Source organism: Felis catus, chromosome A1, assembly GCF_018350175.1.
Source record: "Felis catus isolate Fca126 chromosome A1, F.catus_Fca126_mat1.0, whole genome shotgun sequence".
Lineage (NCBI taxonomy): Eukaryota > Metazoa > Chordata > Mammalia > Carnivora > Felidae > Felis > Felis catus.
Genome location: NC_058368.1, coordinates 22,775,971 through 22,791,401, shown reverse-complemented (window position 1 = coordinate 22,791,401; position 15,431 = coordinate 22,775,971). Strand labels below are relative to the sequence as shown.

Here is a 15,431-nt window from a genome sequence, read left to right as displayed (position 1 = left end):
TGGTGTGATGGAGAGCCTGCAAGCTCAGGGGTTACCACAGTGAATTCAGGCATGGAAAACAGAAAAGTAGGAATATTGCATTCAAAACATTCAGCCATGATTTCTGTAGCCCAAATAATGACTACATGGACAACAGCAAGTGTGCAAGTGTGGAGCTATTTCCACTTTTTTTGCATTTATAATTCAAAATTTGAAAAAAGTTAAGTTTTTTTTAAACCTTAAGTTTTTAAAATAAACAAGCAATACTCTCAAGTACCACGTAAGGAGTTGGCACTCAACATAACTCCCCTGCCCTCCTTTTCTGCCTCTTTTTCCTTCTTCCCCAAGCTGTCCTACACTCTTTCTGGCCTAGCATGATGGGAGTGGGAAGACCTGGTGCTCATCCTGGGACAACCAGGGACCAGCAGAGCAATGTGGGGCAAGCTGCTGGTGGGCAGACAGTAGTGGATTTGGGAAGTCCAGGGACAGAGGAGTTCAAATTTACAGAAAGTGTGACAGCACCATAAAAATGGTAAAGTACTATACAAACATGTTGTTTTGATTTGATCCTTTATTTGATCCTTTAACACTTTACTGTTTGTCTAAATACTAAATGTCCCTACTGACCCGATGTGCTAAACTGAAGCATTTTCGTGATTGCTCAAAGCCTCAAGACTGTCCCTTCTCTTTTCACTGAGGAGCTCTGAACTACCTAAACGGGGGTGGCAATGGCATGGCTGCACACATCTAGTACATTCCCACCAGTTCCTGACCTCCATTCCCTCTCCTTCTCCCCAATCCTTATGAGGTCCAGGTTCTTATTCTAAGATTTTGGGGGAAAAAAACCAAAAATAGGGTTTTTTTTAAAACCTATTTAACATAGGTTAAACAAAATTAGCCAGGTTTATAATACTCACATGAAAATCAAGGGGGTTGAAAATGACAATTTGGTTCTTCACTTTTATTGTTAAATATTCCAACAGGAAAATATGAAAGAATTGCATACAAATGCAAGATAATCTATATATCCATATGCTTACTTTAAAATCAGATATAACAAAACTTAGTATGTACAAAAATGAAAATAGCAGTATTCATTCCTACAATGATTATAAACCTGGTTTAACAGACACAACAATGAATATTTTTGTCCTATACTACGTGTCAAGAGATAAGAGTGAAAAGGCAGTGCTATAGCCATGTTTGAGACATTCAAAGGGCTTTCAAAAGTAGTAGGATAACTGGAAGAAAATTTTGGATATGTTAATTACTTGACACAACCTTGCAAACAAGTGGGCAAAACTAAGTCTTAATTTTCTAACCACTATACTCTGCCTCATAGTGATAGCTTGGGAACTAAAATCATGAGATGGTCTTATCCTTTCAACTGGCAAATTTTACACATAGCTGAGTGAATGGCTTTATAATCTATCTGAGGTACTTTTGTTTTTCTAAGCCACAGAAAATCAACCTCAAGCATCATCAACTTCCTCTTAATGTAAAACAGAAAACAAGGAGGAGGAAAAGGTAATTTGTGAGGGAGAGGAATAATGTAGAACAGCTGTGGGAGGCTTAGTCCTTGTTGTTTGTGCACAGTAGCTGAAATAGGGGTAAATGAAAGTAGAGTATTTAACATACAAACTCCCCAAGGGTTCAAAAGCCAATTTTAAAGAGGAATGAATGCTCTGGTGAAAGACTATTCTAATATTAGCAGTAAGTTTCCCCACAATTCTGTATCACGTCCAAGTTCTGTTTAATCACTAAAGAACATGCAAGTTGTTTTGAAAATGCACATATTACCTGTCCTTTTCCACAACGACAGGTGCAGGATAGGACTGGTTACTTTTATTGCCAGTGCCTAACTGGCCATAAGAATTTGCACCCCAAGCATACACTTGGCCTTCATCTGTTAACACTAATGTGTGCGCATAGCCACAGGCAACCTGGAAAGAGGAAAACCAAATCCACTTAGGCCTGCAAATATGCTTTCACGAGATAGGTTAAGAATCAAAGATGTAAAAAAAAAAAAAAAAAAAAAAAAAAGAAGAAGAAGAAGAAGAAAAAGAGGCAGCCTACCCAGAGAGACCAACATTGAGGTAACCCGTATTACTCCAGAACTAGCTCAGCCCACATGTGGCCAAAATGGCCGTTAAGATCAACATGATTTCCTTCAGTGACATGAGTCTGGTTTATTCAGCTTTCATATGGCATTCATTATGCTCACAGAGATCAAGGGGTGTGAAGTGAATATGAAATACACTTTTATTTTTTAAGAATTACTTTCCTTTTTTATTGTAAAAGTAAAACATGTTTAATGTGGACTACCATAAAAAAAGTATAAATATGAAAGTAATCTCAAGATCAGGATTTTTTTCTATACACACACACACACACACACACACACACACACACACACATATACAGTACAGAAATATGTACCATGTCTCCATGCACCATGTCTGTATCTTCATTTTTATATAACATCACATAGCACTATTTCCATATCATTAAAAATCCTTTGTAAGCATCATTTCCATTCATGTAGATTTTGTATAATTTATTTAATCACTAACATTATTTGATTAAATTATACTATATCTATTATTTATGTTATTTATTAAAGTTGATATTTTTTTCTTTTCTTTCTTTCCCTCTTTATCCTCCCTCCCTCCCTCCCTCCCTTGCTTCCTTCCGCTTTTGCTATATCTTCTCCACTAATCCTGCGTCTTTCTTTTTTGTTCCTTAAATATCCCCGGAAGAAAATTACAGAACAAAGGGTATGAATATTTTCAAGGCTCTTGATATATGCTGCCAAAGTTTCCTTGGAAAAGACTGTAACAATTTACATTCCAACAGCTATGTATGAGAGTGGCCTAGAAACATAATTTCCTGATGAACATCTACAACTTTACTTAGGGAAACAGAGCTTTAGTTTTTAGTTCAATAAAGAAAACATCAAGCAGCTAAACTTTTCATCTGCCAAGAAAACTGTGTACATTGGCATCTTTGCCATGAAAGACTTAAAACCAGGCACACACAGACCCACTGTGGACGTACCCGCTGGACACGAATGCCTTGCAAAGCCGATATTCTACAGGGGGTTGGCTGGTTGCCACTACTGCCAAGTCCAAGCTGCCCGTTTCCATTGTAACCCCAGACATAGACCTGAGAGAAAACCAGAGACTCAGTCCCATGAAAGACACATGCAAGTAAGCTCTCTGCTGTGAGAAACATGCCACCGATCAGGCAAATGGATTTTTTTTCTAAACAACATATGAAATAACTTTCTTACCTCGCCAGTGTTCACCACTGCCATTGAACACATCTGCCCACATGCTATGTTCACAACTACTTTATTCTGTAAGCAGCCTGTGACTCTTCGAGGGATTGGCTGATTGGCTGTTGATCCAGATCCTACCTGCCCGGAGTTATTATAACCCCAGGCAAATACCTGGGGATCAATAAATGAAACACATTAACTTACAAAGTATCTCAATTAGAAATTAACATGTACTCATAATGCCTCATCTTTGTTTTCAAAATGCTTGATATCCATAAATTCTCACAACATAGGCAGAGAAGTTTTTGTAAAATTCATTCTTACAAAATTTACAATACTTTATAAAATTAGGTTATTGGTATTATCTGTACAAATAACAATAATGATCATCAAATATATAATATTTATCAAAATATCTACTTGGCTTCAGCCATATTTTCCAGCATTTTAGGGCTTTTCTTTTTGCAAACAAAACCCTTGAGTATATAGCAATATAGAAAGAACATTACAACCTTTTAAATTCTGCAGTTATAGAAATCCTTACTACATAAAGGTACACTTAATGATGTAACCACCATGATTATGAACTGCTAACAAGAATAAGGTTGAATTTGAGGGAGGTGGTTATTTTAATCAAATGACCATGTTTCCAAGATGGCTGTAACAATCCATATAATCTTACTGAAAAAAATCAATGAGATTTACACTAACTATTCTCACCTCTCCATCAGATGTTAGCACCAAAGAATGGTAAGACCCACAGGCAACTTCAGTGACTTGTTTGTTTGACAAATTAGTAGAAATATGACAGGGCATTAAACCATGATTAGTTGTCCCATTGCCCAGCTGGCTATAAGCATTATGACCCCAGGTAAAGACTTCTCCTTCTGAAAATAAAAAGAAATAAAACCAGCTTTCAAAACATCTACTTTATTATATGAACATATATTGCATCCTTCTACAAATGAAAACTAAAAATTCATGTGCAAATGATAATTGACTTCCCTATCCCACCAAACTCATTCTATAAGATAATACACTTGGAAAATTTGAGATACTCTATCTCAAAGCAACAAGATGAAATTTAAATGGATGAGTTAAAATAGCTGGCAGATAGGTTGTAAATAAACAGCAGAGAAATGCTACTAAGAATAATAGGAGAAAACATCAGATTGAAAGTCAAGAGACTGTAGGTCATTTAATTTCCCTGGGCCTATTTTCTTATCTATAAAATGATCAAGTTAATTTTTAAAATATTTGTTATATATTATTTCTTATGTGGTATAATATATATTCAGAAAAGTTCATAAGATATATATGCAGTTTTATAAATAATTATAAAGCACACACCCATGTACCACCACTCAGGTCAAGAAATATAACCTTATGATCACTCCAAAAGCGCCCCATATATAATCCACAATAAGAGAATTTAGTTTTTCCTGTTTTTGAACTGTAAATAAATGGAACCACACAGTATATACTCCTTGTGCTTGTATTTTCTACCATATTATCTCTGGGTGCTACATGCCAGATAATTTCTTCTGATCTTCCAGTTTACTAATTTTATCTTTTGATATGCCCAAACTGCTATTAAACTTGCCCAAGGAGTTTTCATTTTGTTAATTATATTGTTTATTTCATTCTTTTTCAAATCCTCTTTGATCTCTGCAGGTCTTCAAGCTGGTTTTTTATTTTTTCAAACATAATAAATATAGTCATCTTGTACCTGGTAATAGCTGATACTTAGTATTCAGTGTTTGCTATCTTTTTTGCTGGTTCTCATTCATGGTGCCTCGTTCCCTTGTGTACCTGGTTATCTTTTACTATGTGCTGCTAATTGCCATTGAAAACTCATTTTGCAATGGCATTATATTTCTTCAGGCCTAGGATGAAGTGAAGGTGCCTTCCTCTAGAAAGAATCCACATTAACTTCTGTCATGCCACTAAGGCGCTTAAAGGTACTTCTTTAATAAATCCAAGGCTTGAGATTTCTTGGACTACCAGTCTGATGTGAATTGGAATACAAATCCATGATTACAACCCTTCAGGGAGAGGTTTTCTTTCTTTCTTTTTTCCTCCTTGCTTTTCTCACAGGCAAGGATTCTTCTGTTCAGTGCCTTAGAGATGGAAGAGCTGGCCCATTCTTGCCCCCAGAGCCTAGCCTTTGGTGTTCCTAGCCTAATGGGCTAGGTGTCTGACCCATGACCCCTTCACCTTGTGAGTACATCAAACCACAACTCATTTAGGTGGGGAAGCAGATGCCCTTAAGGCAAAACTAGCTTTAAGTTCCCCTTTAACCTTAGTTCATACTTTCTCTTGAATCCGATCCAGTAATTCCTCTCTGCCTTGTTAGTGCTTTGATGCCTCTATGGAAAAAAATTAAATATTTTATCTAGAATTTTTAGTTGTTTCCAGTGAAGAAGTGGTCCAAATAATCTAGCCTATTACTGGCAACCAAAATTCCCTAAAATTTATGTGAAATAAGTATACAACACAGTATTTATAAACTTTATTTTCAATTCAAAGAATACTAATGAAATGAACACCTAGCTTAAGAAAAGTCTAAGGTATGATTTAATTATAATGTCTTATTAGTCTGAATTCATGAAATAGCCATCAGTCTATTATTCATGGTAATTATATTTCAGCCATGGTAAGAATCCCAGTGTGCTAGGAGTCAGAGAACATCTTGGACTTAGCTTCAGTGTCTTAGTTCATAGATCAGAGATCTCAAGTTCAAAAAGTCCAGAGTGAGTTAATTTTAATGCAAAATAATTAAACTTATGAAGTGTAAACAAAAGGGGTTTACTGGGCTTATAGCACTGTCATTCTCACATCGAAAGTGCCAGTAACTGCTAGATTCCATCTGCTCCATTAACTTACTCTGATACTCAGACATGTTCATATTTCACATTGTCCAAAGCACAGTCAAGTTCACAGGACAGAGCCGGAAACTCCTACCCAATCAAGAAGTATGTTTTCGATTTAACGGGTGGTCCCAAATCTTGTTTCTCAACAAATAAGGCAATGGCTAAACCTCTACACTGTGATCCTAGGTTACCTGTTGTGGCAAGGACAATATGGGGGCCACTCCCATAGCTGAGGCAGGCTATTTTTTTGCCACTTAAAGAATCCAGTCTCCGAGGTTCAATGGTGCTCTGGACGTCACCTAATCCCAAACAGCCACAGCAGTTTGTGCCAAGCACAAAAATCTGTGGGAAAACGACTGTTAGTTCAAGCACCTCTATTTCTGACAAACCTGTAATTACTGCTTCATTGTATAACATTATGTAACAAGTAAGAATGTACTCTCATGCTTTCTTCTTAACCTTAATTCCTCAGTTTCTGCCCCACTCCGTCGAATCTATTACGGAAAGAGGCTGAAGTTTTTCTTCAAAATTTACCTCATCATTTACTGTAGTATATAAAACTTCATTGCCAGCGCTGCCAAAGACACAGGCCTGACGAATTAACTGCAGTTCTTCCTCAGAACAAAGGGAGAAAATTGGCCACTTTCCCACATCTAACATCTTCAAAGATGACAGAGTAGCCTGTACTGGCTGAAAAGGAAAAAAAAAATACATGTATATATACATTAAGACTATTAATTAAAAAATACTTTTTTTTCCTTCCCCTTCTAATTCTGTAGAAGAGTCAGCACCAGTTCAGGCAGGGACGGCTCTCTTTTTGAGAGACCCTTTATAGCTACAGGAAATGCCTCTACAAACCCAGTGCTTCAGTCCTGCTCTCACAGCCACCAAGAGACAGAGACTCCAGGTGGGATCAGATCTCACCTACTAATTTTCCTCAAGGCCACAGGAATCGTCCTGACTGACTTCTGGGAGGCCGAATGGCTAGCAAGTATTTTCAGCATTGGCTAGGTCTTAAATGTAGCTCTGGAAACTAGGCTGGTTGTAAAGGCAGGAAGAACAGAGAGACAGCACTGCTATTTCATCAGATGCCTAAGTCTTAACAAAAAGTGTCCTTGGAAAAGAACAATGCTGAAGGTGACCAAGGAAACGACCCAGAAGTGCCGGTTCATGGGTCCATTCTGACCACCAGTTGAGCAGTTAGCGGCTTCTCTCATCCCCCCACTCAGGTTTGGAGATAGGAAGATATACCCACAAAGTGTGCATTCATTTGCTAGGGCTGCTGTAACAAAGTACCACAGACCGAGTGGCTTACACAAAAGAAATTTATTTTCTCACAGTTCTGGAGGCTAGAAGTTCAAAATCGAAGTGTCTACTAGTTTAGTTCCTCCTGAGGACTGCAAGGGAAGGATGTAGATCTCTGTCTTGGGCTTGTAGATGGCCATCTTCTCCCTGTATCTTTACATCATCTTCCCTCTATACATGTCTGCCTCTGGGCCCAAATTTCCCCTCACCAGTCAGACTGGATTAGGGCTTACCATAATGACCTCACCGTAACGAAACCAAATGCATCGCAATGACCCCATTTCCAAATAAGGTCACCTTCTGAGGTACTGGAGAGTCTTAGTGCATGCCAGACTGGGTGGCTTATAAAAAACAAAAGTTTACTTTTCACAGTTCTGCAGTTGGAAATCCAAGATCAAGGCACCAAAGTGCTCATGTTCTGACGAAGGCCCCCTTCCTGCTTCATAGCCATTGCCTTCTCCCTGTTTCTTCACAGGATGAAAGGGTTAGGGATCTCTCTGAAGCGCCTTTTATAAAGCAGCAATCCCATTCATGAGGGTTCCACTACCTTTTGTTCCTTCCTCTATCTTTTGTTCTCTTCAGCCCCTTCAGATTGGTTGATGCTCACCCACACCAGGGAGGGCAAACCATTTACTGAGCTCAACAATTCAAACGCTATTCTCTTCTGTGAGGTAACACCCTCAGAGACACACGCAGGAGCAATGTTTAATCTGGGCACCAGTGGCCCACTCAAGCTAACACATAAAATTCAGCATCACACCATGTGAAGACACATAGTGAAGAAGCCCATGTGAACCATGGAGGCAGAGACTGAAGCAATCCAGCTACAGGTCCAGGAACACCAAAGATTGCCAGGAGCCACCAGAAGCTGGGAAGAAGGAAGGCAGGCTTCTTCCCTAGAGCCTTCAGAAAGCATGGCCCTGCTGATGCCTTAACTGCAGACTTGTAGTCTCCAGAGCTATTAAAGAATAAATTTCTATTGCTTCAAGCCACCCAGTTTGTGGTACTTTTTAAAGGCAGCCCTAACAAACTAATACAGAAAGTAAGCAGCTTATAACAGCTCACAGCACCATCCTGAGTTAATGGCAGCACCTGACCAAGATGAGCTCCTCTGATGCCAAATCCAGCCACTTTCCCTCACGATGTCATTCAAGTTCTAAGACCCTGTCTGGAGAAGGATGTCTTCTACTCCCTTGTGGGCAGCACCCAAGGCCACTACAGAGCTAAGGACAGAATCTTGTTAGGTTAGCTTTTATTCTAAGCTTCTACATAAATTATCCACCTCCATATCTCATGAAGGAATCTTATTTTCTATGGGGTCTTCATTTTATTTATTTTTTCCTATTTAAGTCTATAAATTTAAAAAAGAACAACATTTGGAATGTGACCTCAAATATTTATAGATGAACTAATGTGTGAGTTAAAAGAATTCTTATATATTATTTCCAACCTTCATAATTGTAGGGCATAGATATTGCTATCCTCATTTTAAATGCAAGGAAACTGAGGCACAGAAGCACTAAGTAACCCTCCAAGAGCACTTGCTTCTAAAGATTGCTTTCCACACACCACATGTTGCAGAGAAAACAGTTCACATAAAGTTATACTACTGGTAGACCTACTGCTTGCAATCACAGGGCACTAGCTGGTCTCATAAACTCCTTGCTGAACAGGGCAGTGATCCACACTGTGGGTTACCTTCCATAAACAGGGCAGATGGCAATATACGATGAGAAAATAAGCACTGCTACCTCATTTTCTCCTTTCAAGCAGATTTTTGGATTGCAACTTGCCCTGCTACAAAAATCAAGTGGTCTCTTAGATGCCTAGAATCAGGTTATAAATCCAACAAGCTCCTAAACACTTGTCTACAAAGCATGGCCCACCTGTATAAAACCTCTAGTACCCCCCCCCCATGACTCTACTAACCACTGGACCTCATGTGTGTGTGTGTGTGTGTTGGGGGGGGGGTGATGTCACCTGCAGTCATACATTTGTTAAAGGATGACACAGGTCAACAAAACATCAGGTCTGACAGTATCATTGAACATGTATTGAGTGCAAGGATCTAAAGATGTAAAAACGAAACATCATCACTCCCTTCAAGGAGCTCACGATAGAAAACAAATATTTACAATATAACCTGGGTACAAAGGAGGTGTGAATACATTGCTTTCAAATATCTGTCAGACTAGCTCCTGGAGGTTAGTCGTCAAAAATTCATTTTTCTAAGTCTTTTGGGGGAGTTATTTCATGGGGGAACTGATGACTTACTTTACGAAATGCATACATTTACACTTTTTGAGGTAAACATTTAGTATCAGTCTCAAGGAACTGTAACATCTTTGTTCACAGAAGAAAAATACATTTTTCTCTCCAATACACTCAAGAGTATATACAGCTGTATACACTGTATGTATTATAAACATGTACATGTATCATATGTACATATACACTTTGTGTATATAATAAGAGTGTAGGTAGCATAGGGTTCACATATAGCGCACCTTGTAGGGCCTGCAGCCACCCTGCATGACAGCAGCCATCTCTACAAAAGGCACCCAACCACCTCTGTGCCCACCTGCTAAATAAGGGACTGGCTGAGCAAGAGCCAAGGCAGGCAACAGACAAATCTGAATGGGGCAAAAACATTGCCAGGAAATGAGAGCTTAGCAGTAGACAAGTCATCTATATTGTGTCCCTAGAATTCAGTCCTAATTTGGCCCAGGTAATCCTCCTTCCTACATATAACATTATTACAGGTAATAACTATTTCCTGGCCAGATTTCCTTTACTACTTTGCTCACATCCAGCCCCTCACCCCCCTGTCTTTCACTGGCATCTATCTGGGAGACACAAAGTAGTGAAATTTTAACATTAGCTCAAGAAAAATGTAATTAAGGAAACTAAGCTCCATAAAATTAGAGACCAAGAAGCATTTTATTATTCTTTTGAGTATGTGCTACCGATATAACTCTGCTTCTCTAACAATATGAAGAACCAAACAGATTATGATACTTCACCTGACTCCAGACGATTACTAAGTTGTCACAATTAAATTTAAAATACCGCATATAGCATTAGAACCAAAATTACCCATTGGGCATGCCTAACAAAAAAAGTTATTTTATTTTATTTTTTTTTTAATTTTTTTTTCAATATTTTTATTTATTTTTGGGACAGAGAGAGACAGAGCATGAACAGGGGAGGGGCAGAGAGAGAGGGAGACACAGAATCAGAAACAGGCTCCAGGCTCCGAGCCATCAGCCCAGAGCCCGACGCGGGGCTCGAACTCACGGACCGCGAGATCGTGACCTGGCTGAAGTAGGACGCTTAACCGACTGCGCCACCCAGGCGCCCCAAAAAAAGTTATTTTAAAAAACCCACCAACACCTTGCCTTTTGAAGACTTCCTGGCAATGTAACATTTTATATGTAATAAAGTCATTTCATTGCTAATTCTGTGAGTCTGTTCTATTTCACAAAATCTGTTGCTCCCAGGAAAAATTAGGAATTTTTCTGTTAGCATTTTATAACATTCTCAAGTTCTATACATTACTTTTGTAAGTTACTTTCGTACTTTCCTACAAGGGTTCACAACAAACACGTCCATGGTGATACTATGGTTCAGTTTTAGAAGTTCTGCCATCTTTGCACACTATGCTGGCTTTGTATAATTATTTACATCTTTTGTTGTGTTTTGACCATATTTATTTAAAAAGAGCAGAAAACAGGAAAATGAAAGTTAACAGTGGCAGTTAATATTGTTACTAATGAAGAACAGACATCATGCCAATTTAATAAAATTAACACAAGATGGAAAATGATGTGCATGCTGAAAGGTGTGAAACTTCTAACATCAGTTGGACACTGACTAGACTTAAGCTGGTTGACTGTAGTGTTAAGCTGTGGTGGAAAATGAATAAGTTAAAGAATATCTGTGATGAATTAAGAATATGTCATCTAAGATTAGGTGTTTTATAGTTTTCTGAAATCTCTGGGAACGGAGCAAACATTGCTCAACTCAGACCCTCTTGCAGGGTGGTATTATCTGTGAAAGCAGGGATGGTCTGTACTCCTCATCCAGCTGAAAAGGCACCATCTTCAGGAACCCTGCCCTACCCCTCAGACAGTACCCACAGTTTTCTGCCAGCCCCTTTGGCATTCTCTGTACCCACAGTAATTATGTTTGCATCTGAGTAACTACACTGTGAGCCCCTCAAAGACAAGTACTATCTCACTGATCTTCCTATTGGATGACCAACAGATGATTGGTATAGGTTTCATGCAACAGAAAATACATGCTGCAGAGGCATGTTTTTGTTTGTTTTTTCTAACCTTGCCACTTTCTCCATAGGAAAGGGAAAGCTCTTCTTCCATATGGACTCAGTCCTGTGCAGTCCCTGAGGAAAAAGTATGTGGTAAAATCAGGATCCTGTGTGTGGAATGAAACTAGGCAGGTTAAAATTATTTTACTTCCAATTAACAGAGAAAATAAGCTAAGCTCAAATATGGTGAAGGGAAGATAAGGGAATTAATGTGTAGGCATGAGAGTTAACAGCCATAAAAACCAAAAGGTGTTTTAACTGTTCTGAAACTATCTTATGGTCTCTTATGTAATCCTCCTGCTGAGGTCTGGAAAAGTAATCCCAGGATAAATGAAGATTCTTAAATCTATAAGGAAATAAGTAGAAAATTTTCATTTTACAGTTGACCTCCTCTAGATAAGGAAAAATAAAATTTTAGACCTTGGTCAAATTTTCCCTGGGATTGGAAAGTTCCAAATCTGTGAACAGCAGACTTATCAGTTCTCAGCTCCACTGAAGAGTGTATGATTTGGTAAGCTGGAAAAAGGAAGGAAGGAAGGAAGGAAGGAAGGAAGGAAGGAAGGAAGGAAGGAAGGAAGGAAGGAAGGAAGGAAAGGAAGGAAAGGAAGGAAAGGAAGGAAAGGAAGGAAAGGAAGGAAAGGAAGGAAAGGAAGGAAAGGAAAGGAAAGGAAAGGAAAGGAAAGGAAAGGAAAGGAAGGAAGAAAAAGAAAGAAAGAAAGAAAGAAAGAAAGAAAGAAAGAAAGAAAGAAAGAAAGAAAGAAAGAAAGAAAGAAAGAAAGAAAGAAAAAGGAGGAATGAATGAAAAAAAATGAAAGGATGAACCAAATATGGCTTTGTTATCCTAGACTTTAACAAAAAATCTGCAACAACAGCCACCAAGTATGTAGCAACAGCACTCAATGTTCTTGTCTTAATTAACCATCTCCACAATGACTACTTTCTACCACATAGAAGTAACAGCAGAAGCAGCTCTAATAAAAGATACGCAGTATGTCTAGACTGTGGTTCAATCATTACACAGTTAACTATCCCATCACTAAAAATAAATATAAAGAAATATTCTCCTCTACCTCAAAGCAATAGAATGAAATCATATTTAATAATGTTGATATTTCTGATTTATTAGTTTGGATTCTATTTACTCAAACAAATACAATCCACATTTCAAAGGGACTAACATCAGAACATTTTATCTGATATTATTTATAAGCAGTTAGAGCTTTATAATAGAGAATGCTGGTAAAATTTTGTTCTCATCAGCTATGGAAAGGTCTCTTAGAATATAAGGAATAATCATATTCAGAATAATTGTAACTCAAACTATGACAACTGATACAAATCATTGTTTCTAATGTTTGGAAAAGATATGCTTGTTTTTAAAATAATCACTTAGACTTTTCTCACTTATTTATTTATAAAACTTGGTCTAGTTGCCAATATGGGAAGATAATTTCATGTGACAGTTAATCCTACTTGATCTGTGCTTCTCTATTAATTTGCAAGCGTTGTTAAGAGAGGCAACCCTGACTCGTTCATTGCTATAACCACCACAGGACATGGGTCACAGCAGACCACAATACCATATACTGGTTGAAAGCATCCTTTGAATACAGCTTTTTGTATACAAGAGACTGCCTGCATTGAAGATTCTTTTCGTTTTGTTTCATCCTAACTGCATCATCTACATTTTGCCCCAAGTTTACGAGAACAAAAAACAAAAAGAGGAGAGGGGAAAAAACAAAGAGGAAGAGAAAAAAACTAGAACAGAAGTCAAAGGCAAGAAAAAAGAGGAAATGAATAAGAGGAGAAAAAGGGACCAAAGAAGAGATGCCTCTCATTGTATTGTAGGCTACCTTGTGTCTAGTAGAAGGGAAATCTTTCCAACACACTAACCAGTATTCCTGGTTTGTCGTTTCCCACCCTACCCCTCACTCTACCATTGTAAGTAACCAATTCCATCGTTTTCTGGTTTATTCTTCCTGTTTCGTTTCCTCCTTACATAAAAAATAGCAATTTTATATACTCTTGGACAATTTGCATTTTTTTAAAACTCAGTTAACAATGTATCTCCTGAAAATCATTCCATATCAGCTAACAGAGTTTTTGTTTTGTTTTGTTGGTTTGTTTAATCAACTGAGTATCCTAGTTTTTAAAGGAAGAAAATAAATAGCTCTTTTTGGTGTCTTTGATCAATTTCAATTATAGTACCTATTTAAAAATTAGAGTGGTGGAACACAGCCCATTGTGTTTGACACTCAAGTTAAGACATAATTGCATTAGTGGCATACTGAAATTACCACAATCAAAGAAATAACATTTGTAAGATTCAACTAACATTAACCATAAGATTAACATAATTTCATCTTTATTGGTCAGAACATTCTTGAAGATTTAAAAATGACTCAAGAATAAGTACTATTGTACAGTACTGTGAAAAAAAACTGTTGAATTCTCTAGCATTGTAGAAAGTAGACTGATTTTTTTTCTCACATTATTTCAGTGTGATACAAACATAACAGAGAAAACTAGCGTCAATTTGCACCACTTAAGGAATATAGTTTATGGAATATATGTGAGTATTATAGTTATCTTATTCTATTTTCTACATGATTTTAGCAGGCTATTATTACTATCAATGTTATAGCAGTATATCAATATATACTTCCTAAAAATCCACAATATACAGAATACCATACCTTTGAATTACAAATAACAGTAGCAACAATAATAATGGTTAAAATAAACAGTAACCCTGTGCCAAGTATTAAGTGCCTTATATTATCTCATTAAACTTTACAATAGCCAAAATGAACAGACACAATCATTGCCTCCATTTTATGGACATGTTTACAAAACTTGACCAACCATCACCAACCAGTCAGGGTTAGAGCCAATATTTGAACACAAGATGGATTTCAAAACTTCTCTCTTGGACCCTCTCCTGTATTTCAAGGATATTTTAAGTTTTCCTATGTACGTTCCCATTTTATTTTGTACTGACTGGCTGGGAAAGTTCCCTCCAAATATTTTTGTACCTGATTGTTTTAAGTTTCTGGAGCTCAGTATTCAGTCATCTTTAATCCTGTTCTGTCTAGATCCTTGTAAAGTTGTCTTCTAGGATAAAGTTAATGTGACTGAAAAACATAAATACATAAATTCTATTAGAGAAAAACAGAGAAGGAAAAGAATATACCATCTTGCAACTACAACAAGCTATTATTTATCTGAGAAGTATACAGTTTAAAAACTGTATTAGCTCTGTTATTAAAAAGTCAGTAGATATGCTCAATTATTAAAAATCAATATTGTAAAATATAACTTTTAGATTTTATACTTTGTAAGTTTTGGGACAATACTTCACCAACTTGAATAATGTAACATACGAAAAAACTCTATACAGTTTAATTTGTAATATGTCAACAAAGAAAATGCAAGAGAAGCCATCTGGAATGTGAAAAAAGCAAAACTTTCATACTTTTGGAAGAAGGTATAGAAAACATCTTTGTGACCTTAGGGCAGGGAAAGATTTCTTAAATAAGACACAGAAGCATAAACCACAATGTCTGGTAAAACTTAAAAAAATATGGCATACTAAAAAACAAAATGAACAAAGGAAAACACATGCCACAGAATGAGAGAAGATATTTTCAACATATATAACTGGTGG

The 15,431-nt window shown here is 37.3% G+C and overlaps 1 protein-coding gene across 14 annotated transcripts in view; it reads right to left on the bottom strand.

Annotated features, from left to right (window-relative positions):
* Nucleotides 1–15,431, bottom strand: part of RCBTB2 (RCC1 and BTB domain containing protein 2) — a 59,582-nt gene that overhangs the window by 13,578 nt on the left and 30,573 nt on the right. For 8 of the 14 annotated variants that reach the window (XM_045052809.1, XM_045052800.1, XM_019826356.3 and 5 more), the window contains 8 exons: nt 14,800–14,898; nt 11,775–11,839; nt 6,667–6,822; nt 6,324–6,474; nt 3,980–4,146; nt 3,272–3,430; nt 3,037–3,144; nt 1,780–1,922 (listed from right to left, as the gene is read on the bottom strand). In XM_045052809.1, coding sequence (XP_044908744.1) covers nt 1,780–1,922; nt 3,037–3,144; nt 3,272–3,430; nt 3,980–4,146; nt 6,324–6,474; nt 6,667–6,822; nt 11,775–11,816 — 926 coding nt within the window. In that variant the 5' untranslated portion in view covers nt 11,817–11,839; nt 14,800–14,898. Of the gene's footprint in view, nt 1–1,779; nt 1,923–3,036; nt 3,145–3,271; nt 3,431–3,979; nt 4,147–6,323; nt 6,475–6,666; nt 6,823–11,774; nt 11,840–14,799; nt 14,899–15,431 lie in introns of those variants that run through there. The other 6 variants (XM_045052831.1, XM_045052843.1, XM_045052835.1 and 3 more) reach the window with 3 other exon arrangements.